Source organism: Lycium ferocissimum, chromosome 2 (genome assembly GCF_029784015.1).
Source record: "Lycium ferocissimum isolate CSIRO_LF1 chromosome 2, AGI_CSIRO_Lferr_CH_V1, whole genome shotgun sequence".
In the NCBI taxonomy this organism is placed as follows: domain Eukaryota; kingdom Viridiplantae; phylum Streptophyta; class Magnoliopsida; order Solanales; family Solanaceae; genus Lycium; species Lycium ferocissimum.
Genome location: NC_081343.1, coordinates 63666863 through 63691510, shown reverse-complemented (window position 1 = coordinate 63691510; position 24648 = coordinate 63666863). Strand labels below are relative to the sequence as shown.

The window sequence follows — 24648 nt, the reverse complement described above, 5'->3', positions numbered from 1 at the left end:
TGAAAAGGTAGTTACACTTTTATATTGAATATATTATATTCCACGAGTGAAATGTATTAATTTTTCATGTTGAAGTGAGCATTTTCAGCTCTTGTTTAGCACCAGGCAGGCCCGTGATAGTTTCCTAATTGCATAAACTAAAGCAAAATCAACTTTAGATAATATGACAAATCGCTAAAATCATAATGAAAGTTTCGGTTGTACGATTTTTTCATTTTTTTCTCTTGAATATTTTATGCAACAGACGGTGCTAAACTTATTAAATTTTTAGCCATCCTTATGTATCAATAATTTTTAAAATTGACTAGCCAATATGGCATAATAAAATAATGTTTCAGTAGCTGTAGATTCCGTGAATAATTTTCCTACTCTATAAACTAGTTGACCGGTCCACAGTCCACACGGGCCACATGCTGACTATATTATCGACTAGTCGTACACATCGAGAAAATTATGTGGCATATTTTCACCAACTGAGACTAATCCATAAGCTCCGTTTGGCCATTTGAAAACAAATCTTCAAATTCTCAAATTCTGGTTCAAATCTGTTTTTGGATCAAAATTTATGTTTTGGCCTTTTCAAAACTTTTAAAAACTACCCCAATTTTTTGTATTTTATTAAAAAAAAAAAAAAAAAAAAACTAATTTTATCTACCATGTTCCTCGATTAAAGTCGTATCTATCATATTTTCACAATTAAAGCAATTTCTTGGGCCCAAGACTTTTGTAACACAAAAATAAATTTTTGGAACAAAAATAACCCATTAAAAAAAAAAAAAAAAAATAGCCTTTATTTTGTAGTTTTACACTTAACTTCTTTTACGCGTAAAAGCCTTGAAATAAAACGACCCCTCCCTTCTTCCCCATCACTGGTCCCCCAATTCAAAAAAAAAAAAAAAAAAAAAAAAAATCAGCCATTAAAGGTCGCTTTCCGAGGTTTGCGATCAAAAACATCGTTTTCTTGTTGATTTCCGACCCAAAAGTCAATATTTTTGGTATATTTCTTACAAAACTTGCTTCGCAATAAAGCGTATAATCTAATTCAAAAACTCAAAATCAAAGCTTCAATCTAGGTATTTTACTACGATTTTTCTATTACATTATTAACCTAAGCATTACTATTGTGTATATTTGTGGATATGGACAAAAAAAAACCTTTTACACACTTTTTTTGTGAGCAAAAGGGCTGTTTCTGCCCGTTTTTTCATTTTTTTTTTTGTGCGCAAAAGGGCTGTTTCTGCCCCTTTTTTCATTTTTTTTAATTTTTTTTATTTGTTTATTTGTTGTTAATTTATTAATTTTTTATTTAGTATTTGTTAATTGTTAGATTAGTTATTTCAATTGTTAGACTAGCTAATTATTTATTTAGTTTTTATTAAGCCAATTGTCTATTTGTTAATAATTTGTTAATTATTTGATTAGTTAGTTAATTGTTTATTTATTAATTATATGCTAATAATTTTTTAATTATTTGATTAGTTAGTTAATTGTTTATTTATTAATTATATGCTAATTGTTAATTTTTTGATTTGTTAATTATTAATTTTTATATCTTTAATTGTTAATTTATTTATTTATTAATTAGAAATTGAAAATCCTTAGTTTAGGATTCAATCCTTTGTATAATTTCTCGGTAGAACGATTACATAACTAATACTACGTATTAGAGATTAATTAAAAAAATAATGATTAATTTAAAATGCGTAAAAAATATACCACTTTAATCCTTACTTCATGTATTAATGGTTAATTTAAAATGCCTAAAATAGATAGGACACCTCGAGCCGGCCCTTCGACAATGCGCGGTACTTTATCTACAACATGAGCATAGGTCCCGGTATGTATGGGACCGGTATCCTCTAAAGAGTGGTCTGTACCCGTTCGGGGGAGTCAGCATGGGATATTCTAGAGGTTATTCCCCCACATCCTCGTGTCATAGATATACTACCGATGCATCGAGGTTGGTCGGCTTGTGCACGATAGGGCTCTAGTGACAGCCATGATTGAGCGCTGGCGACCGGAGACCCGTACATTTCATCTCCGCACTGGCGAGGCTACCATCACCCTGCAGGATGTCGAGGTGATTTTTGGTCTACATATTGATGGACAGGCATTGTATAGAGTGGAGCCTCCACATCTGTCGTATCCCCAGGAGTTGACTAGGCTCACTGGTTTCGTGCCACATCAGAGGGATATGCGTGGACGGAGTTGATTGTTGCAATCCTCCCTCCATGCTCACATGCGCCTCGTACATCTGCAGCATCCGATTGGCGAGGTGACGCCTCAGGTTGATGTTAACCGACGTGCTCGCTTATATCTTCTCATCATATTCAGGAGCATCATGTTCCCGAACACGTCGGGTATATATGAGCATGAGGTATCCGCTCTTTATTGAGGATCTAAATGCGGGATGTTACGGTTGGGCGCCGGCTCCCGGCTTACATGTACGGAAGATTTAATCGAGCCTCATGGGCGAGAGGCTTGACGCATTTAGCCCTCTTCTTCGTGTATATATATTTAAGTGTGTGTAATAAAACACTAAATATATTTTTTAACCGATAAATAATTTTTTTGATGAATATGACGGATATGGGTGTGGACTAGGTTGAGACCTTTTCAGCCCATAGCTGCTCATCCTCCCGATGACTATGTTGCTAATGATATGCCATGCGCGCGGAGATGGTCGTGAGGCCGTACCAGAGGTGTAGAGACGCACCATGTCATTCTCCAGTTTAGGGATCAGTTAGACCGCATGACGGCGCCGAGGTAAGTTTTTTTTTTTATTTAACATTAGTTTGTTATTTTTGTTAGTCTTTTCGTTAACTAGTTGAATTCTTTTTATAGGCTTTCATATGGATGCCGTATGATCGAGATTTTGGGTGTAGGCGTTTTTTGGGGTGGTGAGCACACGGATGGCACGGTGTCCATTGATCCATATGGACATCGTTGCGCATCACGCACCCAACCGCATGTTACGGCGGTTTGATCATGTACAGAACATACCCGCGGCTACACGTTGGGAGCACACCCACTATACCAGGAACGAGCGTTCGATCGACAATGCGGCATGACGGGCGCGTATGCACCAGGAAGTCGATGCATGGAACGCGAGGATGACGACTCTAGCGGTGGTCGGACATGACACTTCGATCCATGAGTACATGACGTGGTACATGCATATCATTTCGAGAACCTCGACGCCTAGTCGACGGCCAAGGATATGCATCACTCTCAGGAGCGTATGAGGCGCTGGTAAGTTTTATTAGTCTTAAACTTAATCCATCGTCTTATTATGTATTACTTTACGAATTTATTCAATTCTTAAAATTTGCAAATATATGCAGCTACGGATGACTCTGATGATACGCCATGAGAGCATTCCCCTACGAGTCCACCGACCCCCGGATAGCGGCATATGCGGCACGGATAGTTCGGCCACCGGGAAATCGATATAACACGAGCACAAGAGTGGAATCGTGTCGATGAGGATGTTTGAAGTAGGCCGGTCGGCCGATAGAGGTGGTCGGGCTGGCAGAGGTCTAGTAGATAAGCCTGACGATATAGCTTGTCACGTTCCGTCGGCTACAGATATCCCGTCGACTTCTTCTTCCGGCCGTCGACTTCACAAAGACACGGATATACGCGTAGATGTTCCCACATTATGATCTTTGGTCATCATTTCCACGGTGCCGATTAGTGATCTACATATGGGAGACGGAGATAAGGACATAAACTTGGATATTATTTTCGATGACTACTTTCTTCGTTCTACAGCCAGGCCTACGGCACCATCTGCATCTCCGACTCCGCGGGCCGCTAAGGAGCCCTCTCACATGCCATCTCAGGAGCCCATCGACACACAGGTTTGTTTTTTTACAATAAAATAATGTATTAATTAATTATTTTATTAATCTAAACTAAATTATTTACATGTATTATAGGTTCATTCTTCTGCGCCTGTGGACCCGTCTCCTCTTGTTCAGATTGACCCGTCTCCACCTCCAGCTACAGCTCGGGTAGCGCTCAGGAGACCGTTGAGGAGCCAGCTAAGGAGCCCTCCGATGTACCATCTCGTGAGGCCATTTGTGTTTGTTTTTTTACAAAGAAATAATTTATTAAATAATTGTTTATATGTTATTTCATGTTTAGTTTATAAAACATTAAATTGTTTATATGTTATTTAGTTCATTCATTCTCGCTCCCGTGGTCCGGTCTCCTTCGATTGAGTCATCTCCCGAGGCATCTAATGAGGCTACTCGTGGAGACCGCCGCCGTCTCCCACAGAAGCATATTTTCACCCAAGCTCGAAGAGGAAGAAAGGATGATCATGCCATAAATCATCTTGTCATTAAAGAGGAGGAGAGAGGATCCGATGATAGTGAGGGTGGTGGCGTTAGGAGGATCCTTAGGCCTTAGGAGATTGTGTATTTGTAAATAAAATGTACATTTTATGTTAATATTATATATATTTTTGGATATTATTTTTTTAATGATAATTAGTTATTTTAGTATTTATTGTCGATTAATAATAACTCGTGCGACGTCCTATATTAAGTAGAACCCTATAACGACTATCTAAATGTATATGTATAACAAGTTTTCAAACTTACTTGAGCACTTTACAACTCCTAAAACAACGATCTAAATATATATGTATACTTGATGTAATGAGTCGATATTATTGTATACTAAAAAAAATATTAAGTTCTATATAAAATATTTATATTCCGGTGTTTTGAAACGTGACTAATTTTCGGTCAAAGTATGGAAAAAAGCTTAATTTTGAGTTTAATTTCCAAAGAAAGGCTGGGGTGCCCCGGGAGAGGGTTTCACGCACAGATTCTGTGCGTGAAGCCTACTTTGGTTCTTTTTTTTTTTTTTTTTTTTTTTTTAACGGGTTAGTTTGGTTCCAAAAATTTATTTTTGGGTTAGAAAAGTCTTGGGCTCCAATTTCTTCTATAAAGTGAAAATTGTTCGTACAATATGGGAAAATTATATTAACGAATAGCTACTTACTACCGTCGTTTTTTTCCTTGCATTGACGGATCTTTGTATTGTAATTTGATTTGTAATAGCTAGTAAGTGTGTTATTAGCAATTGTTATTAAAATAGCATGTTCTGCATAATTTGGGATTAGCAAGTATGTATGTTTTGTATGGTTGGGTATTGTTGATAGTTTTTAAAACTTAAGGGTATAAGTAATGTTTTATGTTTTCCAAAGCAAAAAGTGAAATATGTTTTGAAAAACTATGGCCAAACACATTTTCAAAACTTGAAAAACTTCACCAAATCAAAATTTTCAAATTTTTGGCCAAACGCTAGCTAAGTTAACAGTAAGAGCATGCCAAAGTTCTTCGATCCGCTCCTAATATTAAAAATATATAAAATAAAAAAGCACTCATAGAATGGGTACTAATAGCCAGTATAAGTAGAATTATTAAAATATTTCGACAATGTAAAATGTGGCAAACGACTTCCAACAATGTGGAGATCGGCCAACCATTAAAGGGAGGAGAAAGAGAACCATTTTAGTACATGCAATAGCAATTCTTTTATGTTTTAAAGTTTTCTTCTTCCTACACTTAATTTGACACTGCTACTTGCTCCTCCTTTCATCTAATTTATGTAACCGTGTTTAATTGGCATGAAATTTGAGAAAAACAGACGTTTAAAGCTTATTACGTAAAATATGATATAGACATTTAGCGGTAAATGAGAAGTTTAATGAGAAATTATTTTTAAGCATAGAAATATTTCATTCTTTGAAGTATTAGGTTACAGCATTATGTTCCAATATTTATAACCTGGAAAGATTTAGCAACTCAAGATGATTTTTTTTTACATTATCAGCATGCATAAATTAAAGTTTAAATAATTCACAGGTTGTCATCTTATTGTGACGGAGTTGCTCCTATTAATCTGATTTTTATTTTTATTTTTAATCTTCAGCAGACTTACCTTTTGACATGCTTCTCACAATGAAATGGATAGCCTTTGTTTTGGACTTTCTTCAGTAAATATGTTAGAGCTCATGCGTATCTGTAGGCACACCATCAATCACTTCTGTTATTCCACCATAAAGTCATGAAGTATTCCCAACTCTTACGTCTAAATAAAGCAACATGGAGCCTTTGTAAAAGTTACTGTCGACAACGAAAATTCTCATCACAGAGCATTAGTTTTAAGGAAACTATAAAATTGGATCTAGTTTGCATCAATCTTAGCCCTTAGGTATTGACTATTGAAAATATCACTATTTTTTAAAGTTTTGTTACATGAGGCGTAATTATATAGAGAGTTTGCTCCAATGTGTTTTCATTAGTCTCATACTCCTTGGTTTATTTTTATGAGTTGTGTGCCAGCTTTCATAGTGCGCACTTTCTTATTGTCTGATTTATTTCAGGATCTCTCGTCATCAGATCTCTCCATTGACAGATAAGAGTGAAGAATCCATTAGTTTAAGATTTAGATCTCTCTCCATTTTGGTTGAATCTCTGTGCATTTCATGGGAACAGCTCATAATTCAAATTTCAAACACAACCTCCATGAAGTTTAAAAAAAATAGTATCATCATTTATTGCCTAGCGCTATCAGCATCGACAACTAACCTAATCAGGATTCTGGTCAAATCAAATCCCAGGATTTGTATTTCGTTGAAGTCTATGTCACATGAAATTGCAATGACCAAAAAGTTATAGAAAGAACCCAAGGAAAATGTCAAGCGATGAAATTCAGCTTGTAAAAATTCAATCACAACATCTAATCTCTAGACTCGATAATAGTATGTGCTTTGAACTGAAAGGTTTATCTTATATGTTCACCTCTCCGGTAGAGGTAGAGAATTCAAATGATAATAAATTGGAGTTGTTATCACTAAAGTGCAAATCACAGACTCAACTGAACCTAAACCGCGTTATTGTTGGATGAAGCTGGTAGAGAACATCACTTACCCCTTCTATCCCGATTAATCGAGAGGATGGATCACCAAACAGGTCATTTGTAGACCCCGCTTGCAACTTTTACAAAAAGAGGCATAGCTACATGATTTTAACTAAAATGAAGGCGCACGCCACGACTTGTTCACTGAGTTCTTGTTAAGATTAATATGAGTTTTAACAACCAGAAAGATTTCCACATCATTTAGAAAATCATAATCCCAGAGACAGACAGCATCAAGCCTAAGCGCATCTGATCCATAGTGCGAACTAGCAAACGTCAAAAAAGTTTCTTTTTCTTCTCTTTTCTTTTGGGGGCGGGGGTTTGGGACAGGAATGGAGAGGGGTGAGCCACAAAGTGAAAGTTTCAACTTGAAACAATTTCCATAAATCTGATACGCCTATTCATCTTGTTAAGCAAATTCCAGGAATACAATAACTAAAATGACAACTGCCAGGATCTAAAAGATACAAAGTTTTTACCTCATGGAGAGACTGACAATAACTCATTCTCACAAGCAAGGCAAGTAAGATGGATGCAGCAAATCTGCTATATCACCTAATTCAACTGCACAAATGTCTTGGAGTAAATAAAAGAATAATTAGTCTTCCCCCTGAGTCCATATCTTCACAGTCTTGTCATTCCCAAGAGAACCAGAAGCAATCATGTTCTGAGTGGGGTGGCATGATACCGAAATTACAGTATCAGTATGACCTTCCAATTTTTGAACTATCTTCCTTGACTGAAGCTCCCACATATATATGCAATTATCCTCAGAACCACTAACGATATATTTCCCATTTGTTATGGAAAATGTTGATGAAACGCAGTACTTCGAGTTGACATGGCCTGAGTAAGTTTTCAGAACTTTACCAGTCGAGAAGTTCCAAAGCCTCTGCAAAACAAGGGAAAGAAAAGTGTACATAGGTCAGCGAGCACATTAAATAGCAGTCTCCTCTTCGTTATTTTATTTTATTTTATTGAGGTAAAGGTAACTAGTCTCCTCTTCGTTATTTTTTTGAATAAGTCGTTAAGCAGCAGTTTTTAGGCAATGGAAATTTTGCAGAGGCATTACTCTCGACACAAACATGTATTCACACATTCGCAAACCAATCTCACTTGTAAAACAGTACACATACTTCTGTGAAAATTAAGCAATACTAAAATGTGCAATCAGCTTAGCTTGAAAATAGCATTGCTATTTGAAAACTGCATGGAACACATCTGCCAAGATGTAATAGCTCACTACTAGAGGAAACTGAACTTTGAAAAGAAACAAATTGAGGGACAATTTTTTTCCTGAGAGGGAACTGTTAAAACTTAAGAGGAATGATGAACAATTCTCGAAGCACGTGCCAATTTTGCACAACGAATTCACTGTTAAGGGTTTGCTTTACTGAAAATACACATTGCAAACAGGTGAATTCACAGATCAGATACTAGCCTTCTCTTGGAAGTTGCATGCAGACCAACAGAAAAAACCACAGCTTGAGATATATCTGAGGGCCTGAGGGCCAAAACATATATCTACTGCAGTTTGATAAAAACTTGAGATGGATTCTCATATCATAGAGATATCAGAACAGTGTTCTGGAAAGCGAGAAGCGAAAAAAAAAAAAAAGTGATGAGGGGCGTGAAGTGGGCATACATTTTTCAACTGAAACGCAATTTAAGACAAAAATAAAAAATATTAAATTTGCATAGAATAAATAGCCACGAACACAATATAAATAACATATTAAGCAAATCTTTCAATTCTAAAATTAAAAATAAATCATAGATACTAGAACTAGATAGTCAATAGTCTTCATAACATATTAAGCAAGTTCAAAACCAAATCATAAAGAGTCTTCAAGAATTCCAAACTCTTGAAGTGTCAAACCGTCATTATTATATTTCTCAGAAAGAGGAGAAGATAAGAAGAGAAAATCAAAGACGAAGAGTAGAACATTTCCGGCTTTGGTTTCATGAAAAATCGAAGGAAGAGGAGAGGAGATAAGAAAGAGTACGGGGAGAAGAGAAGAAGATAAGAAGAGAAAAAGAAGAAGAGAAGAACTTACCTTGAAACCCTAGAATTTGAGGAGAAGAGGAGCAGCAACTTCGAGTAGCAGCAGCAGGACGAAGATGTGTAATTCCATGTTGCAATTGTTTTAAGATTAGAACTAAAATTAACCCTTATTTCAATTAAATTTCCAAAAGTCCCGCTTTTTTTGCTTAAACGACGTTTCATGCCTGTATTTTCTCACTTCTTCTACTGAAGTGCACGCTTTTCTATTCTCGCCTCGCTTTGGGACATAAAAGCGTTGGACCCAAGGCCTCACCTCGCTTCACACTTAGCGCTGAAGCGAGCGCTTTTAATAACACCAGAACCAGACAAAGCTTGACTATATAACTCCAACCCAGCATTTCCTAGATGACTAGAAAGGCAGGGTGGCGAAAAGGTCAACTGTTGTCTTCTCTTATTCAAAAATCTATAGGCATAGCATCTTTACAAAGGATAAATAGATCTTACAATAAATTCAATCCCCGATTTCCATTTTAGAATTATGTAATTAAGGGACACTCGTTTCATTTAAGACATGAAATTGAAATATTTTCCATTTTATTTCATCAATTTTCGCTAAGAACTCAGAAGTCAAGTTTCATTTAGTGAATAATTAATCGTTTTGACGTACAGTTTTTACGTATACGATAAGTAGAAAAGCAATAGGAACTAGAATAAATAGTGCAATAGCAATAAATGCAAGAGTATTTACTTCCATAATGTCATCGATTTTTTACTTCGCAATAACTCGGGATTTAGTAGATATCCGGACAAGGTAGGAGTGGCCACCGTAGATGATAAGATGCCGGAAGTGAGGTTGAGATGGTTCGAGCATGTGAGAAGGAGGGATGCAGATGCCCCAGTAAGGAGGTGTGAGAGGTTGGCCGTTATAGGCTTGTGGAGGGGAAGAGGCAGGCCGAAGAAGTATTGGGGGGGAGGTGATTAGGCAGAACATGGCGCAACTTCAGCTCACGGAGGACATGACCCCTAATAGGAAGGTGTGGAGGTCGAGAAATAGGGTAGAAGGGTAGTGGGTAATCGGGCGCTTTTCATTTCCGTTTCCGGAGTTTTAGCATTATTCTTGTATTTTTCTATTTTTAGATTTCTATTACTATCGTTATTTCTTTAGCCATGGTTATCTTATTATCTTGCTATTGTTTCTGCTTGTTGCTAATGCCTATTTTTCGTCCTTCTATGAGCCGAGGGTCTCCCGGAAATAGCCTCTCTACCTTCCTAAGGTAGGGTCTGCGTACATACTACCCTCCCCAGACCCCACTTGTGGGATTATACTGGGTATGTTGTTGTTGTAATAACTCGGGATTTAATCCCATAGAGATGATGAATCCCTGGCTTGTAAATTCAATTAATGCATACCTCCTCGTGATCTTGAATCGATATCTGAATACTAACCACAACAAAAGCAACTCTATCGAGATAAACGGTTCAGGGGATCGACCAGAAAAGGAACGCACCTTAAAGGACACCGCTATATCTTTTTTGGCTTATTCAGAATAAATGAAATAGGAGATTGTTTCGTAATAGCAAGAACGAGGTTAGGAGTACCTAATGGTAGCTCTTATTTTCATTTTTTAATTTCGGTAAAAAGCGAAATTCTCATCCGTATGAGTAGGCAGGGAATATACATGCTTCTGATACCATCTTACCCAAAGGTGGATGCAATGTTGCGGCACCGGCATCATCTGAACCCAATACTTCAGACGTGGAGCATAAATTCATATGTAAAAGTTCATTAAAATAGGAACAAACAGTAGGTCTGAATCCATAACTTTAAGAACATAATGGGTTACAATACTAAGAACCTTAAAGGTCGAACCCATTGAGCTTAATTCCTAGATTCGCCTCTGATCTTACCTTGATATGATAATAATGAAGTATTACTTTATTTATTAAGATAGAGAAACTTCCACCGCATTTCCTGAAAGATGCAATGGAATCTCATCTTCATTTTCATCAACTTTTTCCACTAATAAGTGAGCTTTTGCCTATAAAATTTTGCTTAAAGAACCATACTGGAACAAAGTTATGAATGTGCATAAAGTTCATCTGTCTTGATTTGTGTCTTCTCGACTTACTTACTTGGCTCAGCAGTTAATTTTATCCATATTGATATAAAATATGACATACAAACAAATCAGATGATATAGACTAACATGCTTTGCAGAAAATGAAAAAGAAAAGTCTCAACTAATTCTACAGGATTTGAGCTCGAGACCTCAGGGTTCTTTACCCACTTTATTGACCAATAAGCCACATCCTTGAGTGCAAAATAATTATTCCTTTCCTTGGTACCCAAATCCCCAAAAATCCATTCAAAATCAAGAAACAAGACAAAAGTCGACATTTAAAGCAGTTCTTCTTTTCGTTTAATAAATACGTTTGCAGCTTTTTCCACTCTAAAGAAACTGATTGTTGTTTTCTGCTAGGTGAATAAAAGTTCATTATTCAATGAGAGAAAAGAAGAGGCCTCCGACATGCAAAAAATCATTATCCTGCTAAGGTTTTGATGTCGGATTTGTTCACACACCAAGCCGTTTCCAGAAAAGGAAATCATACAATAGATCCCACATGCTTTTTGGTACGAGTAGGGCATCCCTTATCCCTTCCTTTTACTAAAGGGGAAAGAAAAAAAGAAACAGAAGCATAAATGAAGGTCTTGAATATACATGGACGCATATACTGGTATAAAGAAATTAAGAACTCTTTTGATACTCAAGGATATGTCTTGGGCCTTGGGTTAAAATATTTGATGGGGGAGAGCCAAAAGCATGAAGAAACATAGAATATAACAATTGATAAAGAGTCCTCCAACCAAGCTCCCTTTTGGAGGAGTAATTAGAATGGAACAATTGATGAACCTGTTGGTGGTTCCCAATAAGTAGACAATGAAGCTTGTATAGCGAAACCTTGCGTGAAGTTCTAGACATACCAGCTTCATTCTATATATTGACTTGGGGTGTGATTGGGGGGTTTGGGGGTGGGGGGTTACGGGGGGGTCAAGGTCTGGTAGCACTTTCATAGTCGTGCGGAATGAAAAGTTCATCAATATAATCCAGTGAAGTATCCCTTCATGCTACTTTCGGAATCTTTCTTAGATAAATCCAAAGAACTTAAAACCAATTCCAACAGATCAAAGTAGTATTAAGAACCTTCAAAATGGTCCCCCAAAGTTGGACCAAAGCATAACTACGAAGAGGTATCCAATCCAGTTTACTATAACTTCTAAATTCACAGTATTGGTCAAATTCCAGGGAAGTTAACAGATCAAAATTGATCAAAAACACATGAAAAGGCAAAACCAGCTGGGAATAGCATTGGGTTGACTGACGCGTTACCAAAAAATCCAATTTTAATGTTTCATATTTGGATCAAATTTTGCCTGCTAAATGAAGTAATGAACATGATTAGATACATGATGCATACAAAACTCTAGGCTTGCCCCTAACAGCAGTTCCAATTCCACAGAAAACCAAACAAAAAACAATATGCTGCGCCTGCAACTGAAGCACTTGTTCAACATATGCATCTTAAGCTTTCTTGTCATCAAAACTTAATCTCGCCACAGCATAAAACTTCAGAGCTCTTTTGACTTAATCAGCTCAAAACAGCAAAGACACCAACTTTGATAATTAAATTGAGTAGCAAGAAACATAATCATATTATGACGAATCCTATAGAACGAGCTTTACAATGTTCCAGAACTCCTACATTGATGTAAAACCACCTTCTAACTCCACATACAATAGGAAAAGAAAACAGCTATCTGAAGAAGACAAAGCACTTGTACAATGCACCTCAGAAGAAGCTACTTTGAAATTACTTCACCGAAAAAGCTACCTTTTTCCAAACAAAATGTACCAAAACTTAACCTTTACATCTCATTCAACTGAATAGAAAAAAGGAAGCTCTGCATTCGCAACTCGCAGCCAAAATTCAGTATGTAGAAGCAATCTGAATATAAATTGCCACTGGGGAAAGAACATAGAAACAAACCAAAAAAAAAAAAAAAAAAACTTACCAGAGTATTATCCAAAGAGCCAACGAGTATAAACTTCCCATTAGGCGAAAACTTAACAAAACTAACAGGTGGATTTTCATCATCAATAAGAGTCTTCATACAATGCCCAGTAGAAGCATCCCAAATTCTACACAATCCATCATAACTACTCGAAACAATCAACGACCCATCCCTATTAAAATTCACAGCAGTAACAGGATCCGAATGTGCAGGCAACACCTTTAAACACTTGCCAGTCTTAACATCCCATAACCTAACAGTCTCATCAAATGAACCCGAAACAAGCATATTACTCTGAGGATTATAATTAACACAGAAAACATAATTCGTATGACCTGTTAGGGTTTTAACATGGGAACCAGTTGAAACATCCCATAATCGAACAGTTTTGTCATCAGAAGCAGTAGCTAAGTGACGATTATCGGATGAGAATGCCACGTCGGATATGCCCTGTTCGTGACCTAGGAATTCGTGAAGAAGAGAGCCGTCGGTGACGGACCATGTTCGGGCTGTTTTGTCGGCGGAGGAGGTGGCGATGAGGTTGCCGTCATCGGAGAATTTGACGGAGGATATGGCGCGTTTGTGGCCGGAGAGTGTGTGTTTTAGGGTGTAGGGTTTGAAAGAAGAATCTGATGAAGGCTCGTTTGTTGAAGACATGGGGTGGAAATTATGGAGTAGGGTTTTTGAGAGGTTTAAGGAATTGGAATGTTAAACAATTCAGGGAACTGATGTTTGTCGCCGTGGACAACCTCAATCTTGCATAAATCCGGGCAAAACTCTAGTTGTCCGTCTTCTTTTTCCTTTGAATCTTTTCTTTCTTTTTTTGTCATACATGTGTCTCGCCAAAAATATGATGGTTGCGAATAGCTTATTAAACCTGCTACCTTTTTGTCTCAGAATCGTTACTCTTGTTAATTTATGTGATCAACGAGATATTTTAGGGGCTTAGTTAGTTAGGCTTCTAATCGATTACCCTTATTCAGGTTGGGTAGGGGAAAGCCTTTCAATTCATATTTGAATGCAAAGGGAGAATGGCATATCCGAACCAAGAATGGAAAGAGCTTCATCCAAAACATGATGATGAATTTCGCGTCACGGAACGAGTCAAGGAACTAAAGATGTTTCCAATACTAATAGCAGTTCCCGCTGAAGTAATTGTAGCAACTCCTATATCCATTGAATTTGCCTTTCCGAAATAGCCGTCCTACCTTGGTAGGAGTAAGGTCTGCGTACACTCTACCCTCTCCAGACCCCACGTTGTGAGATTTCACTGGGTTGTTGTTGTAACATCTTGAGTTTGCTCACCCAATAAAAGATATAGTTGGTACACAGGCTATTGATTGTGCATCTCGAGTAGGTTGAAAGAATTGCAAAGAAGAAGGGGAGAGTGTCACAACCAACTCAAAAGAACCCAATTTTCTGACCAAGACAATCAAAGATAGCGGTGGGGGCGTGACTATCACCACTAATCCTAGGTTACCAGGGGACGACTAATACCAATTCAAGCCATTTCATGAATAAAATGTGACCAATTAAACAATCAAGAATCAAGAAAATTACTTGTGACTTCCTCCCTTCATTATTCTATTCAAGTGGAAGGCTTTTATTTTTAACAAAGTTTATTTGTCACTTGGTTTTTTTTTTTGCAAACTTCAAACAGCTCAGTCGACAGCAATGCCAACCATGCGAGAGTAGTGATTGAAATTTCAAATTTTACGTTGAGTACCTCAAATAAGTCATCAATATCCAATAGTAGCAAATTGCCTTGCTAGAACACATTACTTCTACTTGCGATTATATATGAGAGCATTATAAAAAATTTAAAGGAAAAAGCAAAGTGAAAGGAGAACTATACGTGCATATTTAAAAAGACATCTAATTGTCGACAATTTGAAACATTACTTTGCTAATGAGTTTTGGTACTATAACACACCCTGGAGCATATATTAAGCACGTTACCAAGTTCCAGGAAATGGAAATCCCAGTAGGCGACCAGGATTTGTGTACGTCATCATGGTCTCAATAGAAAATACTTGTGCTTTCATAGAGTGAAACACACACAGTTTTTCTTTGTTGTGATAATAGTTGGATCAATATTAAAAGGAAATTGGATCGCATGTCATCACGGAAGTACCAGAAAATATTACAACTAAACTAGCAAACTAGATCTAATGACAGACTTACAAGTCAAGTGGTCTATTAACTAATAGACGATATCTTAGACTTTGGTGATCCAACATGCATTAACAAAATCTTTTTTTCAGGCTATCATCTGCAGAGCAGGACTTTTCAAGTTTCAATGACCAAGGATGCAGATGAACCAACACTTCCATAACACCTTTTTGTGATATATGAGCAATAGCAGAACCCAAAAACAGCAACTGTTTAGCAAATTATAGTTAGTTCTACAAGAGCCTCACAGGAAATTTGGACTCTGCCACTCACTTTCAACTCCTAGCAACTTCCATATACTCACATTACGGCATTATGCACAGCAGAACCACAAATACATTCTTTACTTCGTTAAAAGACGAATTAACTGAATGATCTATGCCAACTACTGGATCCACTAAATTGCTATAAAACCTCTAATACTACCTATATTATGTACATTTGGAGGGACAAATTAAACAAGGAATCAAATGAAAGAATAGAAGGTTTAAACAAATCTTGGTGGCTGAGCTTCAAGACTATTGGAACTAAATGAAACTTTCTTGGTTGTATCATAGGAAGGAAGCGTCTGCATATCTTGCAGGTTAAATTGCCCAAGTTTTGGGAGCACATTATTAGAGTTAAGCGAGGCAAAGTTCTGGGTTAAGGGGCTACTGTGAAACCGACCTTGCCTTGATACCCTATGAACCATCCTCCTCCCATGGTGAAAGTAATCGGTGCTACTAATTTCAGCATGGCAGCTTGGCTGTATTTGCTGCCTGGTAGAACTTGACCAGACATCCTACAAGCAAGATAAACGAGTTTAGTAAATGTATAAACCATAAATTGAACAGGAGAAAAGACATTGAGAGGCACAGTCGCTAAAATACACAGAGGGAGGAAGTGTGTGAATAAAAATAGATGTAGTCGTCAATACAGGGTTATTCAGAATGATTAGTTTGAATGATTACCGGTGGCTGCTGATCCTGTTGCTGCCTGAAGTCCTCATGGGAAGGTGTCATAGACATACCACTTTCACTGCATGAAGAAAATTGGTTTCTTGTTGGTGGATATGAACTACAAAATTCAGGAGGATCCCTATTAGGAACTTCATGAAGTGAAGTCCCATCTTTGTAACAACTTTCGTCTTCATTCAGTGGCATATTTTCTGATGGAGAGTAATCATGCACATAATACGAACGGTGGCCTTCGTCCCTGCAATGGATATGTGGTGGTCTCCGATTTGTCAAGGAAATTGGTGTAGAACAGAAGTATTGATCAAGTGGCACGTTGGCACCAAGTTGAAAAGTTGGCGGAGAGAAAGATAAAGTAGTATATGTTCCACTTCCGGTGTTTGGTGACTGTCTTCTATCAGATAATTGAATTTGGGCAGTCATTGTCCAGTCTTCAATAGTTATTCCTTGTTTAAGGGCAAGATCTGTTATCTGCTTTTCATCAAGGCCTAAACTTAAGAGTAAATTCCACAGATTCTTTTGTGCTTCCCTTTGATTGTGGATTATCTGATCTCTCATCGCTATTTCAAACTGAAGTTCAGTATTACCAATTCCCTACATTTATTGCAGAAAACAAGTGAGGTTCAAATAATACACCAATGTTTAGAATATTTATCATAAGCAATTCTGCATATTTTCATTTGGGTTTCGCAGTATTAGAGGTAGCAAACCAATATGAGTGGAAACATGGACGGGAAAATGCAGAACATAACGTATCTTGTGGTAGAAAGGGAACTGGAGAGTTGATAAATCTTCTTTGGTGGGATTAAACTAAATGAATAAAGCAAGAGTAAGCATTACCAGGAGCCTGTATTGACTCAGAACTCCCAAGTAAGTCTTATTTCCATTGTTGCTAATGGCTTCATCAATCATAGCTTGGAGTTCACACCTTCGCTTCTCATTTGCTTCAATTTCCTGCACAATTTACAACTCCTGATATGTTAAAAGAAAAACAGAGATTAGGATAATATAACCTACACCAGTAGTACTTAGCCACCTTCAGATAATTATTACTGAGCTCATCGTTGTCGCGAATATTATCAAGGATGACTTGGCGCCTTGCTCTAAGAGCCCGCACGACTGCCCCATCATTTTCAACAGCCTGAAAAATTACTGAAATATCTAATAAGAAAAACATTCTTGAACAACTTAATATGATAATAGATCTTCAAGAGAGTTAGAAGTCATACAGAAGGAGAATGACAGTATTAGTATTATGATCCTTAGGGATTGAAGAACAAAATTCCGAAGCACATTGGATCAGGCAAGAAATAAAGGGATGAAATAGAAGCAAATGACTAAGCCCTCCACTTTCAAAATCAGAGTAGACCCGACCTTAGGGAAGTGACTCTCCAAACAGTTGTAGTGAATACATATCATAGGGAGCACTAGACATATCATAGAAACTTGAGAAGAAATTGAAGCTACTGATCTACCAAATATACAAATATTTGTGTGCAATATAGGTATATGTTTGGTTAACACACGTTAAGTGCCAGACAGAAGCATATAGATGTTTGGCAAATAGGTGGTCCTTATATTATGATCAAGTTAAGAACATAATGATACTTAACCTGTTGTTTTGCAATTGCATCATCAAGATTCTGGAGTTCATTACGGTTGCTAATGTTCATCTCCTCTATCTCAAACAAAGCCTTCTGTAAATTTATCCTCTCGTGGACATTTTCACTGGTTTCATGGCTCAACGTGTCCAACCAAGAAAGCTCGTCATCTGAGGCTTTTTCAGTAGGCTTGGCAATTAGTTGTGTTTCTTTGTCGGCTAATTCCTTCCTCAGCTGGCTGACCTCATTCTATAAGGAAAAGCAGCTCTCCTAAACATGCATGATTTTGTAACGTCCAGATAAAAAAAATGTCAGCTGCTTACTTGAAGGCTATCGATCATCCGCTGGTAGTCTGAAACATGAGTATTGATTGTGCCAATGTTTTTCTGAAAAGCATAACAATGCAGATCAGAACAGATGAGCAACACCTACTGGAATTTTGTATAAACTCGTGAAGATAACTCAAACAGAATGACAGATCAATATCCAAAGGCAATGAAACAGGCAACCGCTGCAGATTAAAGGACATAAGTTGGAAAGGCAACACAAATCACATAGCATAGAAAATTTATGAGCAAAGCTAAAGTATAAATTAGTATATGGAATTTGTGGATTTATCCCAAAGAAATTCCAAGTTGATACCAAACTGAATCAAGTACTACGCATCCTGAATTGCATTCTAGAATCCCAATATAGTTTCAGCATTGTGATCAGCAATAGGCTCATTAATGAAACAATTCAGTATCATCCTGAGTAATTCTGGGGGAAAAAGGCAAATAGAAGACTTTCAATTGGATGTCAATGCTTTAACCATAAGTCACACAGAGAGGATTGGGCCGTACCAGTAAGCAAATGTAAATGATCTTACCAAACGATCACAAAGAACAAAGTAGAACTAAAGGGAAGTCAATCACGTGCAACCTCTATAGTCTATACCTTACCACAACCTTGAGATGACCCTTCACCAGAAGGATAGCTCCCTGAATCTGGTAAGGCAGTTAACTTTTGTAGTGCCAGGCGACCAAAATTTAATTTATCCTTCTAAAACTTTTCTTATCAGCTTCATCATTCTTCCTCCATTATTCTTCTTAGTAACTGCAATTAGTATCATTCCCTTGCAATAATGGAATACAAGGCCATCTTAATGCACTCACGCCATCTTAGTGTATTTATTCCATTGGATAAACCTCAGACTAGTCACCTATTGAATTTTACTTTTCTTCTTACACCACCTTCCATCCATCCATTCTCTATCCCAAGGGTAACCATAGATATTACTTCTTTATTGCAAATTGCTAATCTCTGCACCTTAAAGCATAATTAATAAATGAAGAATATGTTCCCTTCAACCATGAGGAGATCATTATCATAAAAGATCGGTTCGACTTTGACTATGTAATGAATTGTACACTCACAACGAAACCTGTTGATCTTTGAAGTATGACTCTAGTGACCTTTGTTAGACTAGTATATTATACTGGATTCTAACCTGAATGTGTGTCTTAATTTCTTTTGCTCTGTCAGCATACTTTAAGGTATTCACAGTATGGTGATACTGATTGACAGCTGGTGATATGGTGGCAATCATTATTGTTTGAGAATTACCACTCAGCCCATCTTTCAGAATCCGTGTCAATTTGCTGCAAGAAGAATCAACTAAATTAGTTAACATTAGGTAAAAGACTTCACACCACAATAACCCATTCAAGTACCTGTTGCGGTAAGGAACATAAGCTAGACCCTTCTTCTGTTGTTTCCCCAGAGCATTTATGCAGTTTGCCAAAGCAAGAAGAGATCGGTTAATGTTAGCACCATCTCTCAATTTTTGACCTCCACTATTTGTTTCAGAAGCTCGTTCACTGTATCAAAAGTTTTGCAAATAACTATCACCTACCTTTTTCTAATGCAGGAAAAGAAGAAGAAAGAAGGAATTTTTTTTTATTTTTTTGGAAAATAAGAAAGAAGGAAATATTGCGCAAACCTTCCAGCAAGATCCACAAGTGCCAATTTTCCTCTTATAACCTGATTAGAGTATTTGTCTCTCTGTTTCCTAGTCACAGTAATCTCCAATACTGCATGAGAGCTGCTCAGAAAATATCAGTATTTCCATACCATTACCGAGGTGATATGATCAACAAAAGGCAGAACTATCAAGAACCACCCCCCCTTTCTTTTAGCTGTAATTACTGTCAGTGACTCATGTCTGATAAAGAATGGTAAGCTTCACTTTTTATGAACTATAGAGGATGTAAGAAGTCTGTGTCTAAGTCTTTTTAATCAACGAATCATGAAAAAGGAGAAGAAAAAAAAAATCAGTTTTCTGTAGAATGCTAACCAAAATTTGAGGGAAAATAGGAAATAAACATTAACAGAAAGTGAAGGTTACTCACCGTGATGAAGTTTCATTCACCTCTGTATTTTCTGTTTTTCGTCTGCTGTTCCCCAAATTTAAAAGCTCAAGGATTCTATCAGCTGAATTAACCTAATATAAGTCACAGGGTTAAAACAACAGGCAGAGATCTTGTATCACTGGAGCAAAAGCAATCGAAAAGTAATAGTCATTATCTAAAGAAACGATGAGGCCAAAGAAAATGTGATACACATGAAGAAAGAATCACAACTGCAGGAAGTACATCTTTTCATGTCAGACCTAAACATAACTGGAAAACTAGGAAACTTGTGTTAAGAAGTATGAAGCAAATTGTTGTAACATACTTTCATCGTGTAGGTATTAAAAGACTTGGTGGACAGCATTTCGAAGGCACCAAGAAAAGAATATCATGATTATGCAGTAACACTTTAAGATCTGAAACTAGACCCACTGGACTTGATAAAGCTATTGATTTTGAGGAAGCTCTTTCATTGAACAAGAAAAAACCTTTGTATCAGACGCTAAGTCCGATGATCTAAAATGTGGCAGTCCCTGGAAAAGATGAAGTATTAAAAAAATAACAACGGGACAAACCTTGATACATCTAAGGCCAGCAACCATTATTCCTTGCTCTGGATCCTCTCTGAGCTCCAAGTGACCTGCTGACTTCTCAAGTAAGTCATATATTACCTGCTTTCACCATATTTAGATATCAAAAGGCATTGCCTACATCACTTCAAGCTAGAACTGCTTATACCATGCAAAAGACATCAGACCTCATTGTAGACTTCAAGATAGGAGCAAGTAACTTGAAACACATCAGAGCTTTGGTCATTCTTGATAAGATCAAATATCGTGTTAAGACTTAGAACCATAAGTCCAGGGTCATCTTTAGTTCCAACCATTGTATATGTTTTTCCACTGAAAATACAAACATTTGTTTATTATTAAGATTACCTTACAGAAGCACTCACAGCTCTCCAACTAGAATAGGAAAAATAAAAATATAAACTATATGAAGAAAATAAATCAAAAAAGGCGAGCTAATAACTTCCCCATGTTTAAGGAAACGCCAGAAGCGACGCTCTTATTAGCCCAGCTAGAATTCAATAAGCTGTGTCTTTCCATAAAATCAGTAAAAGATTAATGTTTATTAGCAGATAAGCACCAACTAGATGCAGGAATAACACGCTAAGTTTTTATATGACAAGATCATTGATATGGCGGCTTAGAAGTAACTCATGTCTATAATTTCTATTCAAATTCAACATAAACCTTTATTAACCAATCTGACAATCTCTGCATTTCATTTAATTTATTTTCTCTGCACCAATCATCCAGTGCCACTAAATATCGAGTTTCTCATTGTATTCAAAATGATCATTGCTGTAGCATTTTGCATCAACTTTATCCACTCACCATATTGTTTATGGAAGATCAGACCAGTGGTACATGATGCTAACACATAGTAAGCAGTCAATTTTAAGAAACTTCATCCCACAATGAGGTAGTTGGCCTATATCCTGACCCCAGGAAAATTCAAAAATGTACGAAAACCGTAGAGAGGTCAGATGTTCTTTATCCAATGTTGTATATACCTGCCTGTTGAACCATAAGCAAAGACAGTTGCATTCAGTCCTTGAATGACCCCAGCAATTGTAGACTGAATACTTGTCTCATAGACGCCCTGATTTTTATAGCATCAAAGTTTAATTAGCTACATCAAATGCAAAGGCATATACTGGCATCATGCATTAGTATGAAGGGGATGATAAAAACTCAAGGGAAGCCAAAATCTGGAAAAGAGAAACAAAGATAACACGAAACACTTGCCAAATTTGTGGATTTAGGTCCAAATGCATAATCAAAAGCATATCTTCGTTCTTTACTACGATTCTGTATACGATCTAAGTAATCCTTTGACAAGTCAGGATCCAGAATAACAACCTCCTACATTCATCATAGTTGTCGTGAATTATAAAAGATAACACTCACAATAGTGTCAATCAAATCAACAATGAATAAATATACAACATTGAAATCACTAGAATAATCGTGTTTGAAGAAAAAAACAAAATGGTTTTCAAATAAATATGTACCTTATCATTGTTTACTCTAACGATATCACGACCGCCTTCTCTATCAGTCAATGGCCTACATTTCACTGCTACCTACATCCACCATAACAATACAGAATACACATATCAACAGTTGGCTAAACATTAAAATCATATTAATGCTAAAGCAATCCTTAATAGAAAACGTTACCGTAAGAGTAGTGGCTTTCCTTGCTGCCGGTGCTCTAATGCTTGGCATAATTGACTAACATTTGCCTCAAATATTCACAAGAATTTTATTCAATCCTATTTTCTAATTTGAATTCTAACAAGGAACTAGTACTTCTAGTACACAGAAATTACTGACAATAAAATGCTTTGGTTATTAATCAACAAATACAGTTAGCACGAAAATCGGTAACCGCCGCAAACCGTTAGATTTCAGCAAAGAGAAATGAAAATATCTCGAGTGTTGAATGGAAAAATGTGAGAAATATATGGAGATGATTTGGGAAAATAGGAGGGGGTTTCGTTGAGATTATTAAAGAAATGAAATTGAAGCACCGCTATTTGCATTTGATATCAATGTTTGTTTTCGTTACATATTTCTTTCTTCGACACAGTAAATTTATTTCTGAGGGAACTGAAGGTGACCACCACACCGAATTTAAATGAGAATTTTAAATCAGTAAAATAGTAACGTGTGTCAATACATAACGTTATCAAAATAAATACTCTCTTTGTCTATTAACTTGACGCACCTCTTAAACAATTATTCCGTACATTTATTTTTATTTATCTATTATATTAAAAAAATTATTTTTCTCGTTTTACTCTTAACAGTCATTTAATCTTAACATTCATACTGGACGAAAGGGACCAAAAAGCCATTTTTCAAATTTATTGAGACTATACTCCAATTAATATATGTATTATGCTAAAAATATATATTTCATTTAAATTTTTAAGGGACGTGTAAAGTCAAAAGTAGACAAGTAAAAATGAATGGAAGGAGTAATTAATAAAATGATAAGTTTACTATATCAAACAAAATAGATTTAATATTTTCGGAAATGCATTAAGAAATCATTATAGTTAATAAGAATAAATTAGAAAATAAATGATAAATTTTATCTTGATTTTTCAGACTGAACAAGTAAAATTAAAAGTAGACATTTTTTTAGTATAATGGACAAGTAGGACGGAGGAGTTATAAATATATACGTGTAAAAGTATTCAATTACAAATGCATAGTTTAGTGGAATGCAGTAAAAGATTTTTTAAAATGTTGTTTTCATTAAATATGGTTATGGGATTTATCTCCAGGTGGATGGGGGAGGAAAACTCCCAACCTCCAATTTAGTTAATGATGGTGACCCCAGATCGTTATATCGGTGTTATGTTTGGACTTTGATTTGAGACAGATAGGGTATTTTTGGATTTTTGTGGGACTGGAAAGACAATATAAAAAAGTTCTACATTGCTTCTTTTACAGGGAATTTACTTTTTGGAATTATATGTGGGGACATAGACCTTTTTGAGGTTGGCAAGGAAAACTTTTGATTATAAAATGATGAAAACTTTTTTGAAGCTTGAGAATATTTGAATTCAGACCTACAAGCCTTTATTAGTTTCAAGTTTTGAATCCACACAGATTTCTTTAAATATAAAAAAGAAAGGCGTGCGAGTCACAACTGCACATCGACGTTGCATTACACGCAAACATTGAAAGGGACGAAAAATTAGACTGAAAATCCAATGGTTAGACGAGTAATCCAATAGATCATAGTTCTTGGACAATTCTAGAGCTCGTTTGGTAGGAGCCTAGGAGGTCTTAGCTTAAATAGTCATGGTATTAAATGTGTTATTTTTTTAGATCATATTTAGTTGATATTTTGGGGCATGTATAACTAATACTTTAATACACCAAAGGTTGTACTCCCTTCGTCCCATAATAAGTGTCACCTTAGCCAAAAACACGCATATTAAGAAACTAATAATGCAATGTGAAGTTTACCAAATTACTCCTATATAATAAAAATAAATTACTTTTACCTTTTGATTAGAGCATGCACAAAAAGTAAACCTTTTGACATTGGGAATCCACAATACCAAGTTACTATGTGATTTTTTTCAATTATCATTTAGATATTACTTTATTATCTAAGGGTAGAATTGAAAAAAACTAGTCAATTTATGTCTTAGTTTTCTAAAGTGACACTTATTATGAGACCAAAAAAATTGGCTAAAGTGACACTTATTATTGGACGAAGGGAGTATTATCTTATCCCACCCCCAACATGGGATAACTTATCCATGAATAGCTTATCCATGGATAAAAAACTAAAATGAAAAAATTAGCCTTGTTTTGTTTCAAGAAACCTATAAAGGCCAAGCATCCAAGGGTATAATTGTAACAAATAAATTTTAAAAATAAATAACTATTCAAATGGTAAATGGTATCTTTTGTGTAATTTT

At 36.3% G+C, this 24648-nt stretch overlaps 2 protein-coding genes across 5 annotated transcripts; both read right to left on the bottom strand.

Annotated features, from left to right (window-relative positions):
• Window positions 1-7296: 7296 nt before the first annotated feature.
• Window positions 7297-13976, bottom strand: LOC132046734 (COMPASS-like H3K4 histone methylase component WDR5A). Its single transcript, XM_059437474.1, has 2 exons — window positions 13017-13976; window positions 7297-7831 (listed from the first exon to the last, which is right to left on the bottom strand). The coding sequence occupies exons 1-2, from the start codon at window positions 13671-13673 to the stop codon at window positions 7538-7540; spliced, it is 951 nt and encodes a 316-aa protein (XP_059293457.1). The 5' UTR covers window positions 13674-13976; the 3' UTR covers window positions 7297-7537.
• Window positions 13977-15343: 1367 nt separating this feature from the next.
• On the bottom strand, window positions 15344-22815 carry LOC132046733 (kinesin-like protein KIN-8B). Of its 4 annotated transcripts, XM_059437470.1 has the most exons (16): window positions 22382-22815; window positions 22213-22284; window positions 21947-22063; window positions 21712-21800; window positions 20890-21034; window positions 20708-20803; window positions 20133-20224; window positions 19724-19825; window positions 19455-19601; window positions 19232-19382; window positions 18066-18128; window positions 17755-17991; window positions 17178-17282; window positions 16982-17095; window positions 16139-16735; window positions 15344-15969 (listed from the first exon to the last, which is right to left on the bottom strand). In XM_059437470.1, the coding sequence occupies exons 1-16, from the start codon at window positions 22427-22429 to the stop codon at window positions 15676-15678; spliced, it is 2469 nt and encodes an 822-aa protein (XP_059293453.1). In that variant the 5' UTR covers window positions 22430-22815; the 3' UTR covers window positions 15344-15675. The 4 variants fall into 4 exon arrangements, with proteins under 4 accessions (XP_059293453.1, XP_059293456.1, XP_059293454.1 ...); XM_059437473.1 differs by lacking the exon at window positions 20890-21034 and having other exon boundaries at window positions 20708-20772; window positions 22213-22813; XM_059437471.1 differs by lacking the exons at window positions 21712-21800; window positions 21947-22063 and having other exon boundaries at window positions 22213-22814.
• Between the last annotated feature and the right edge of the window lie 1833 nt (window positions 22816-24648).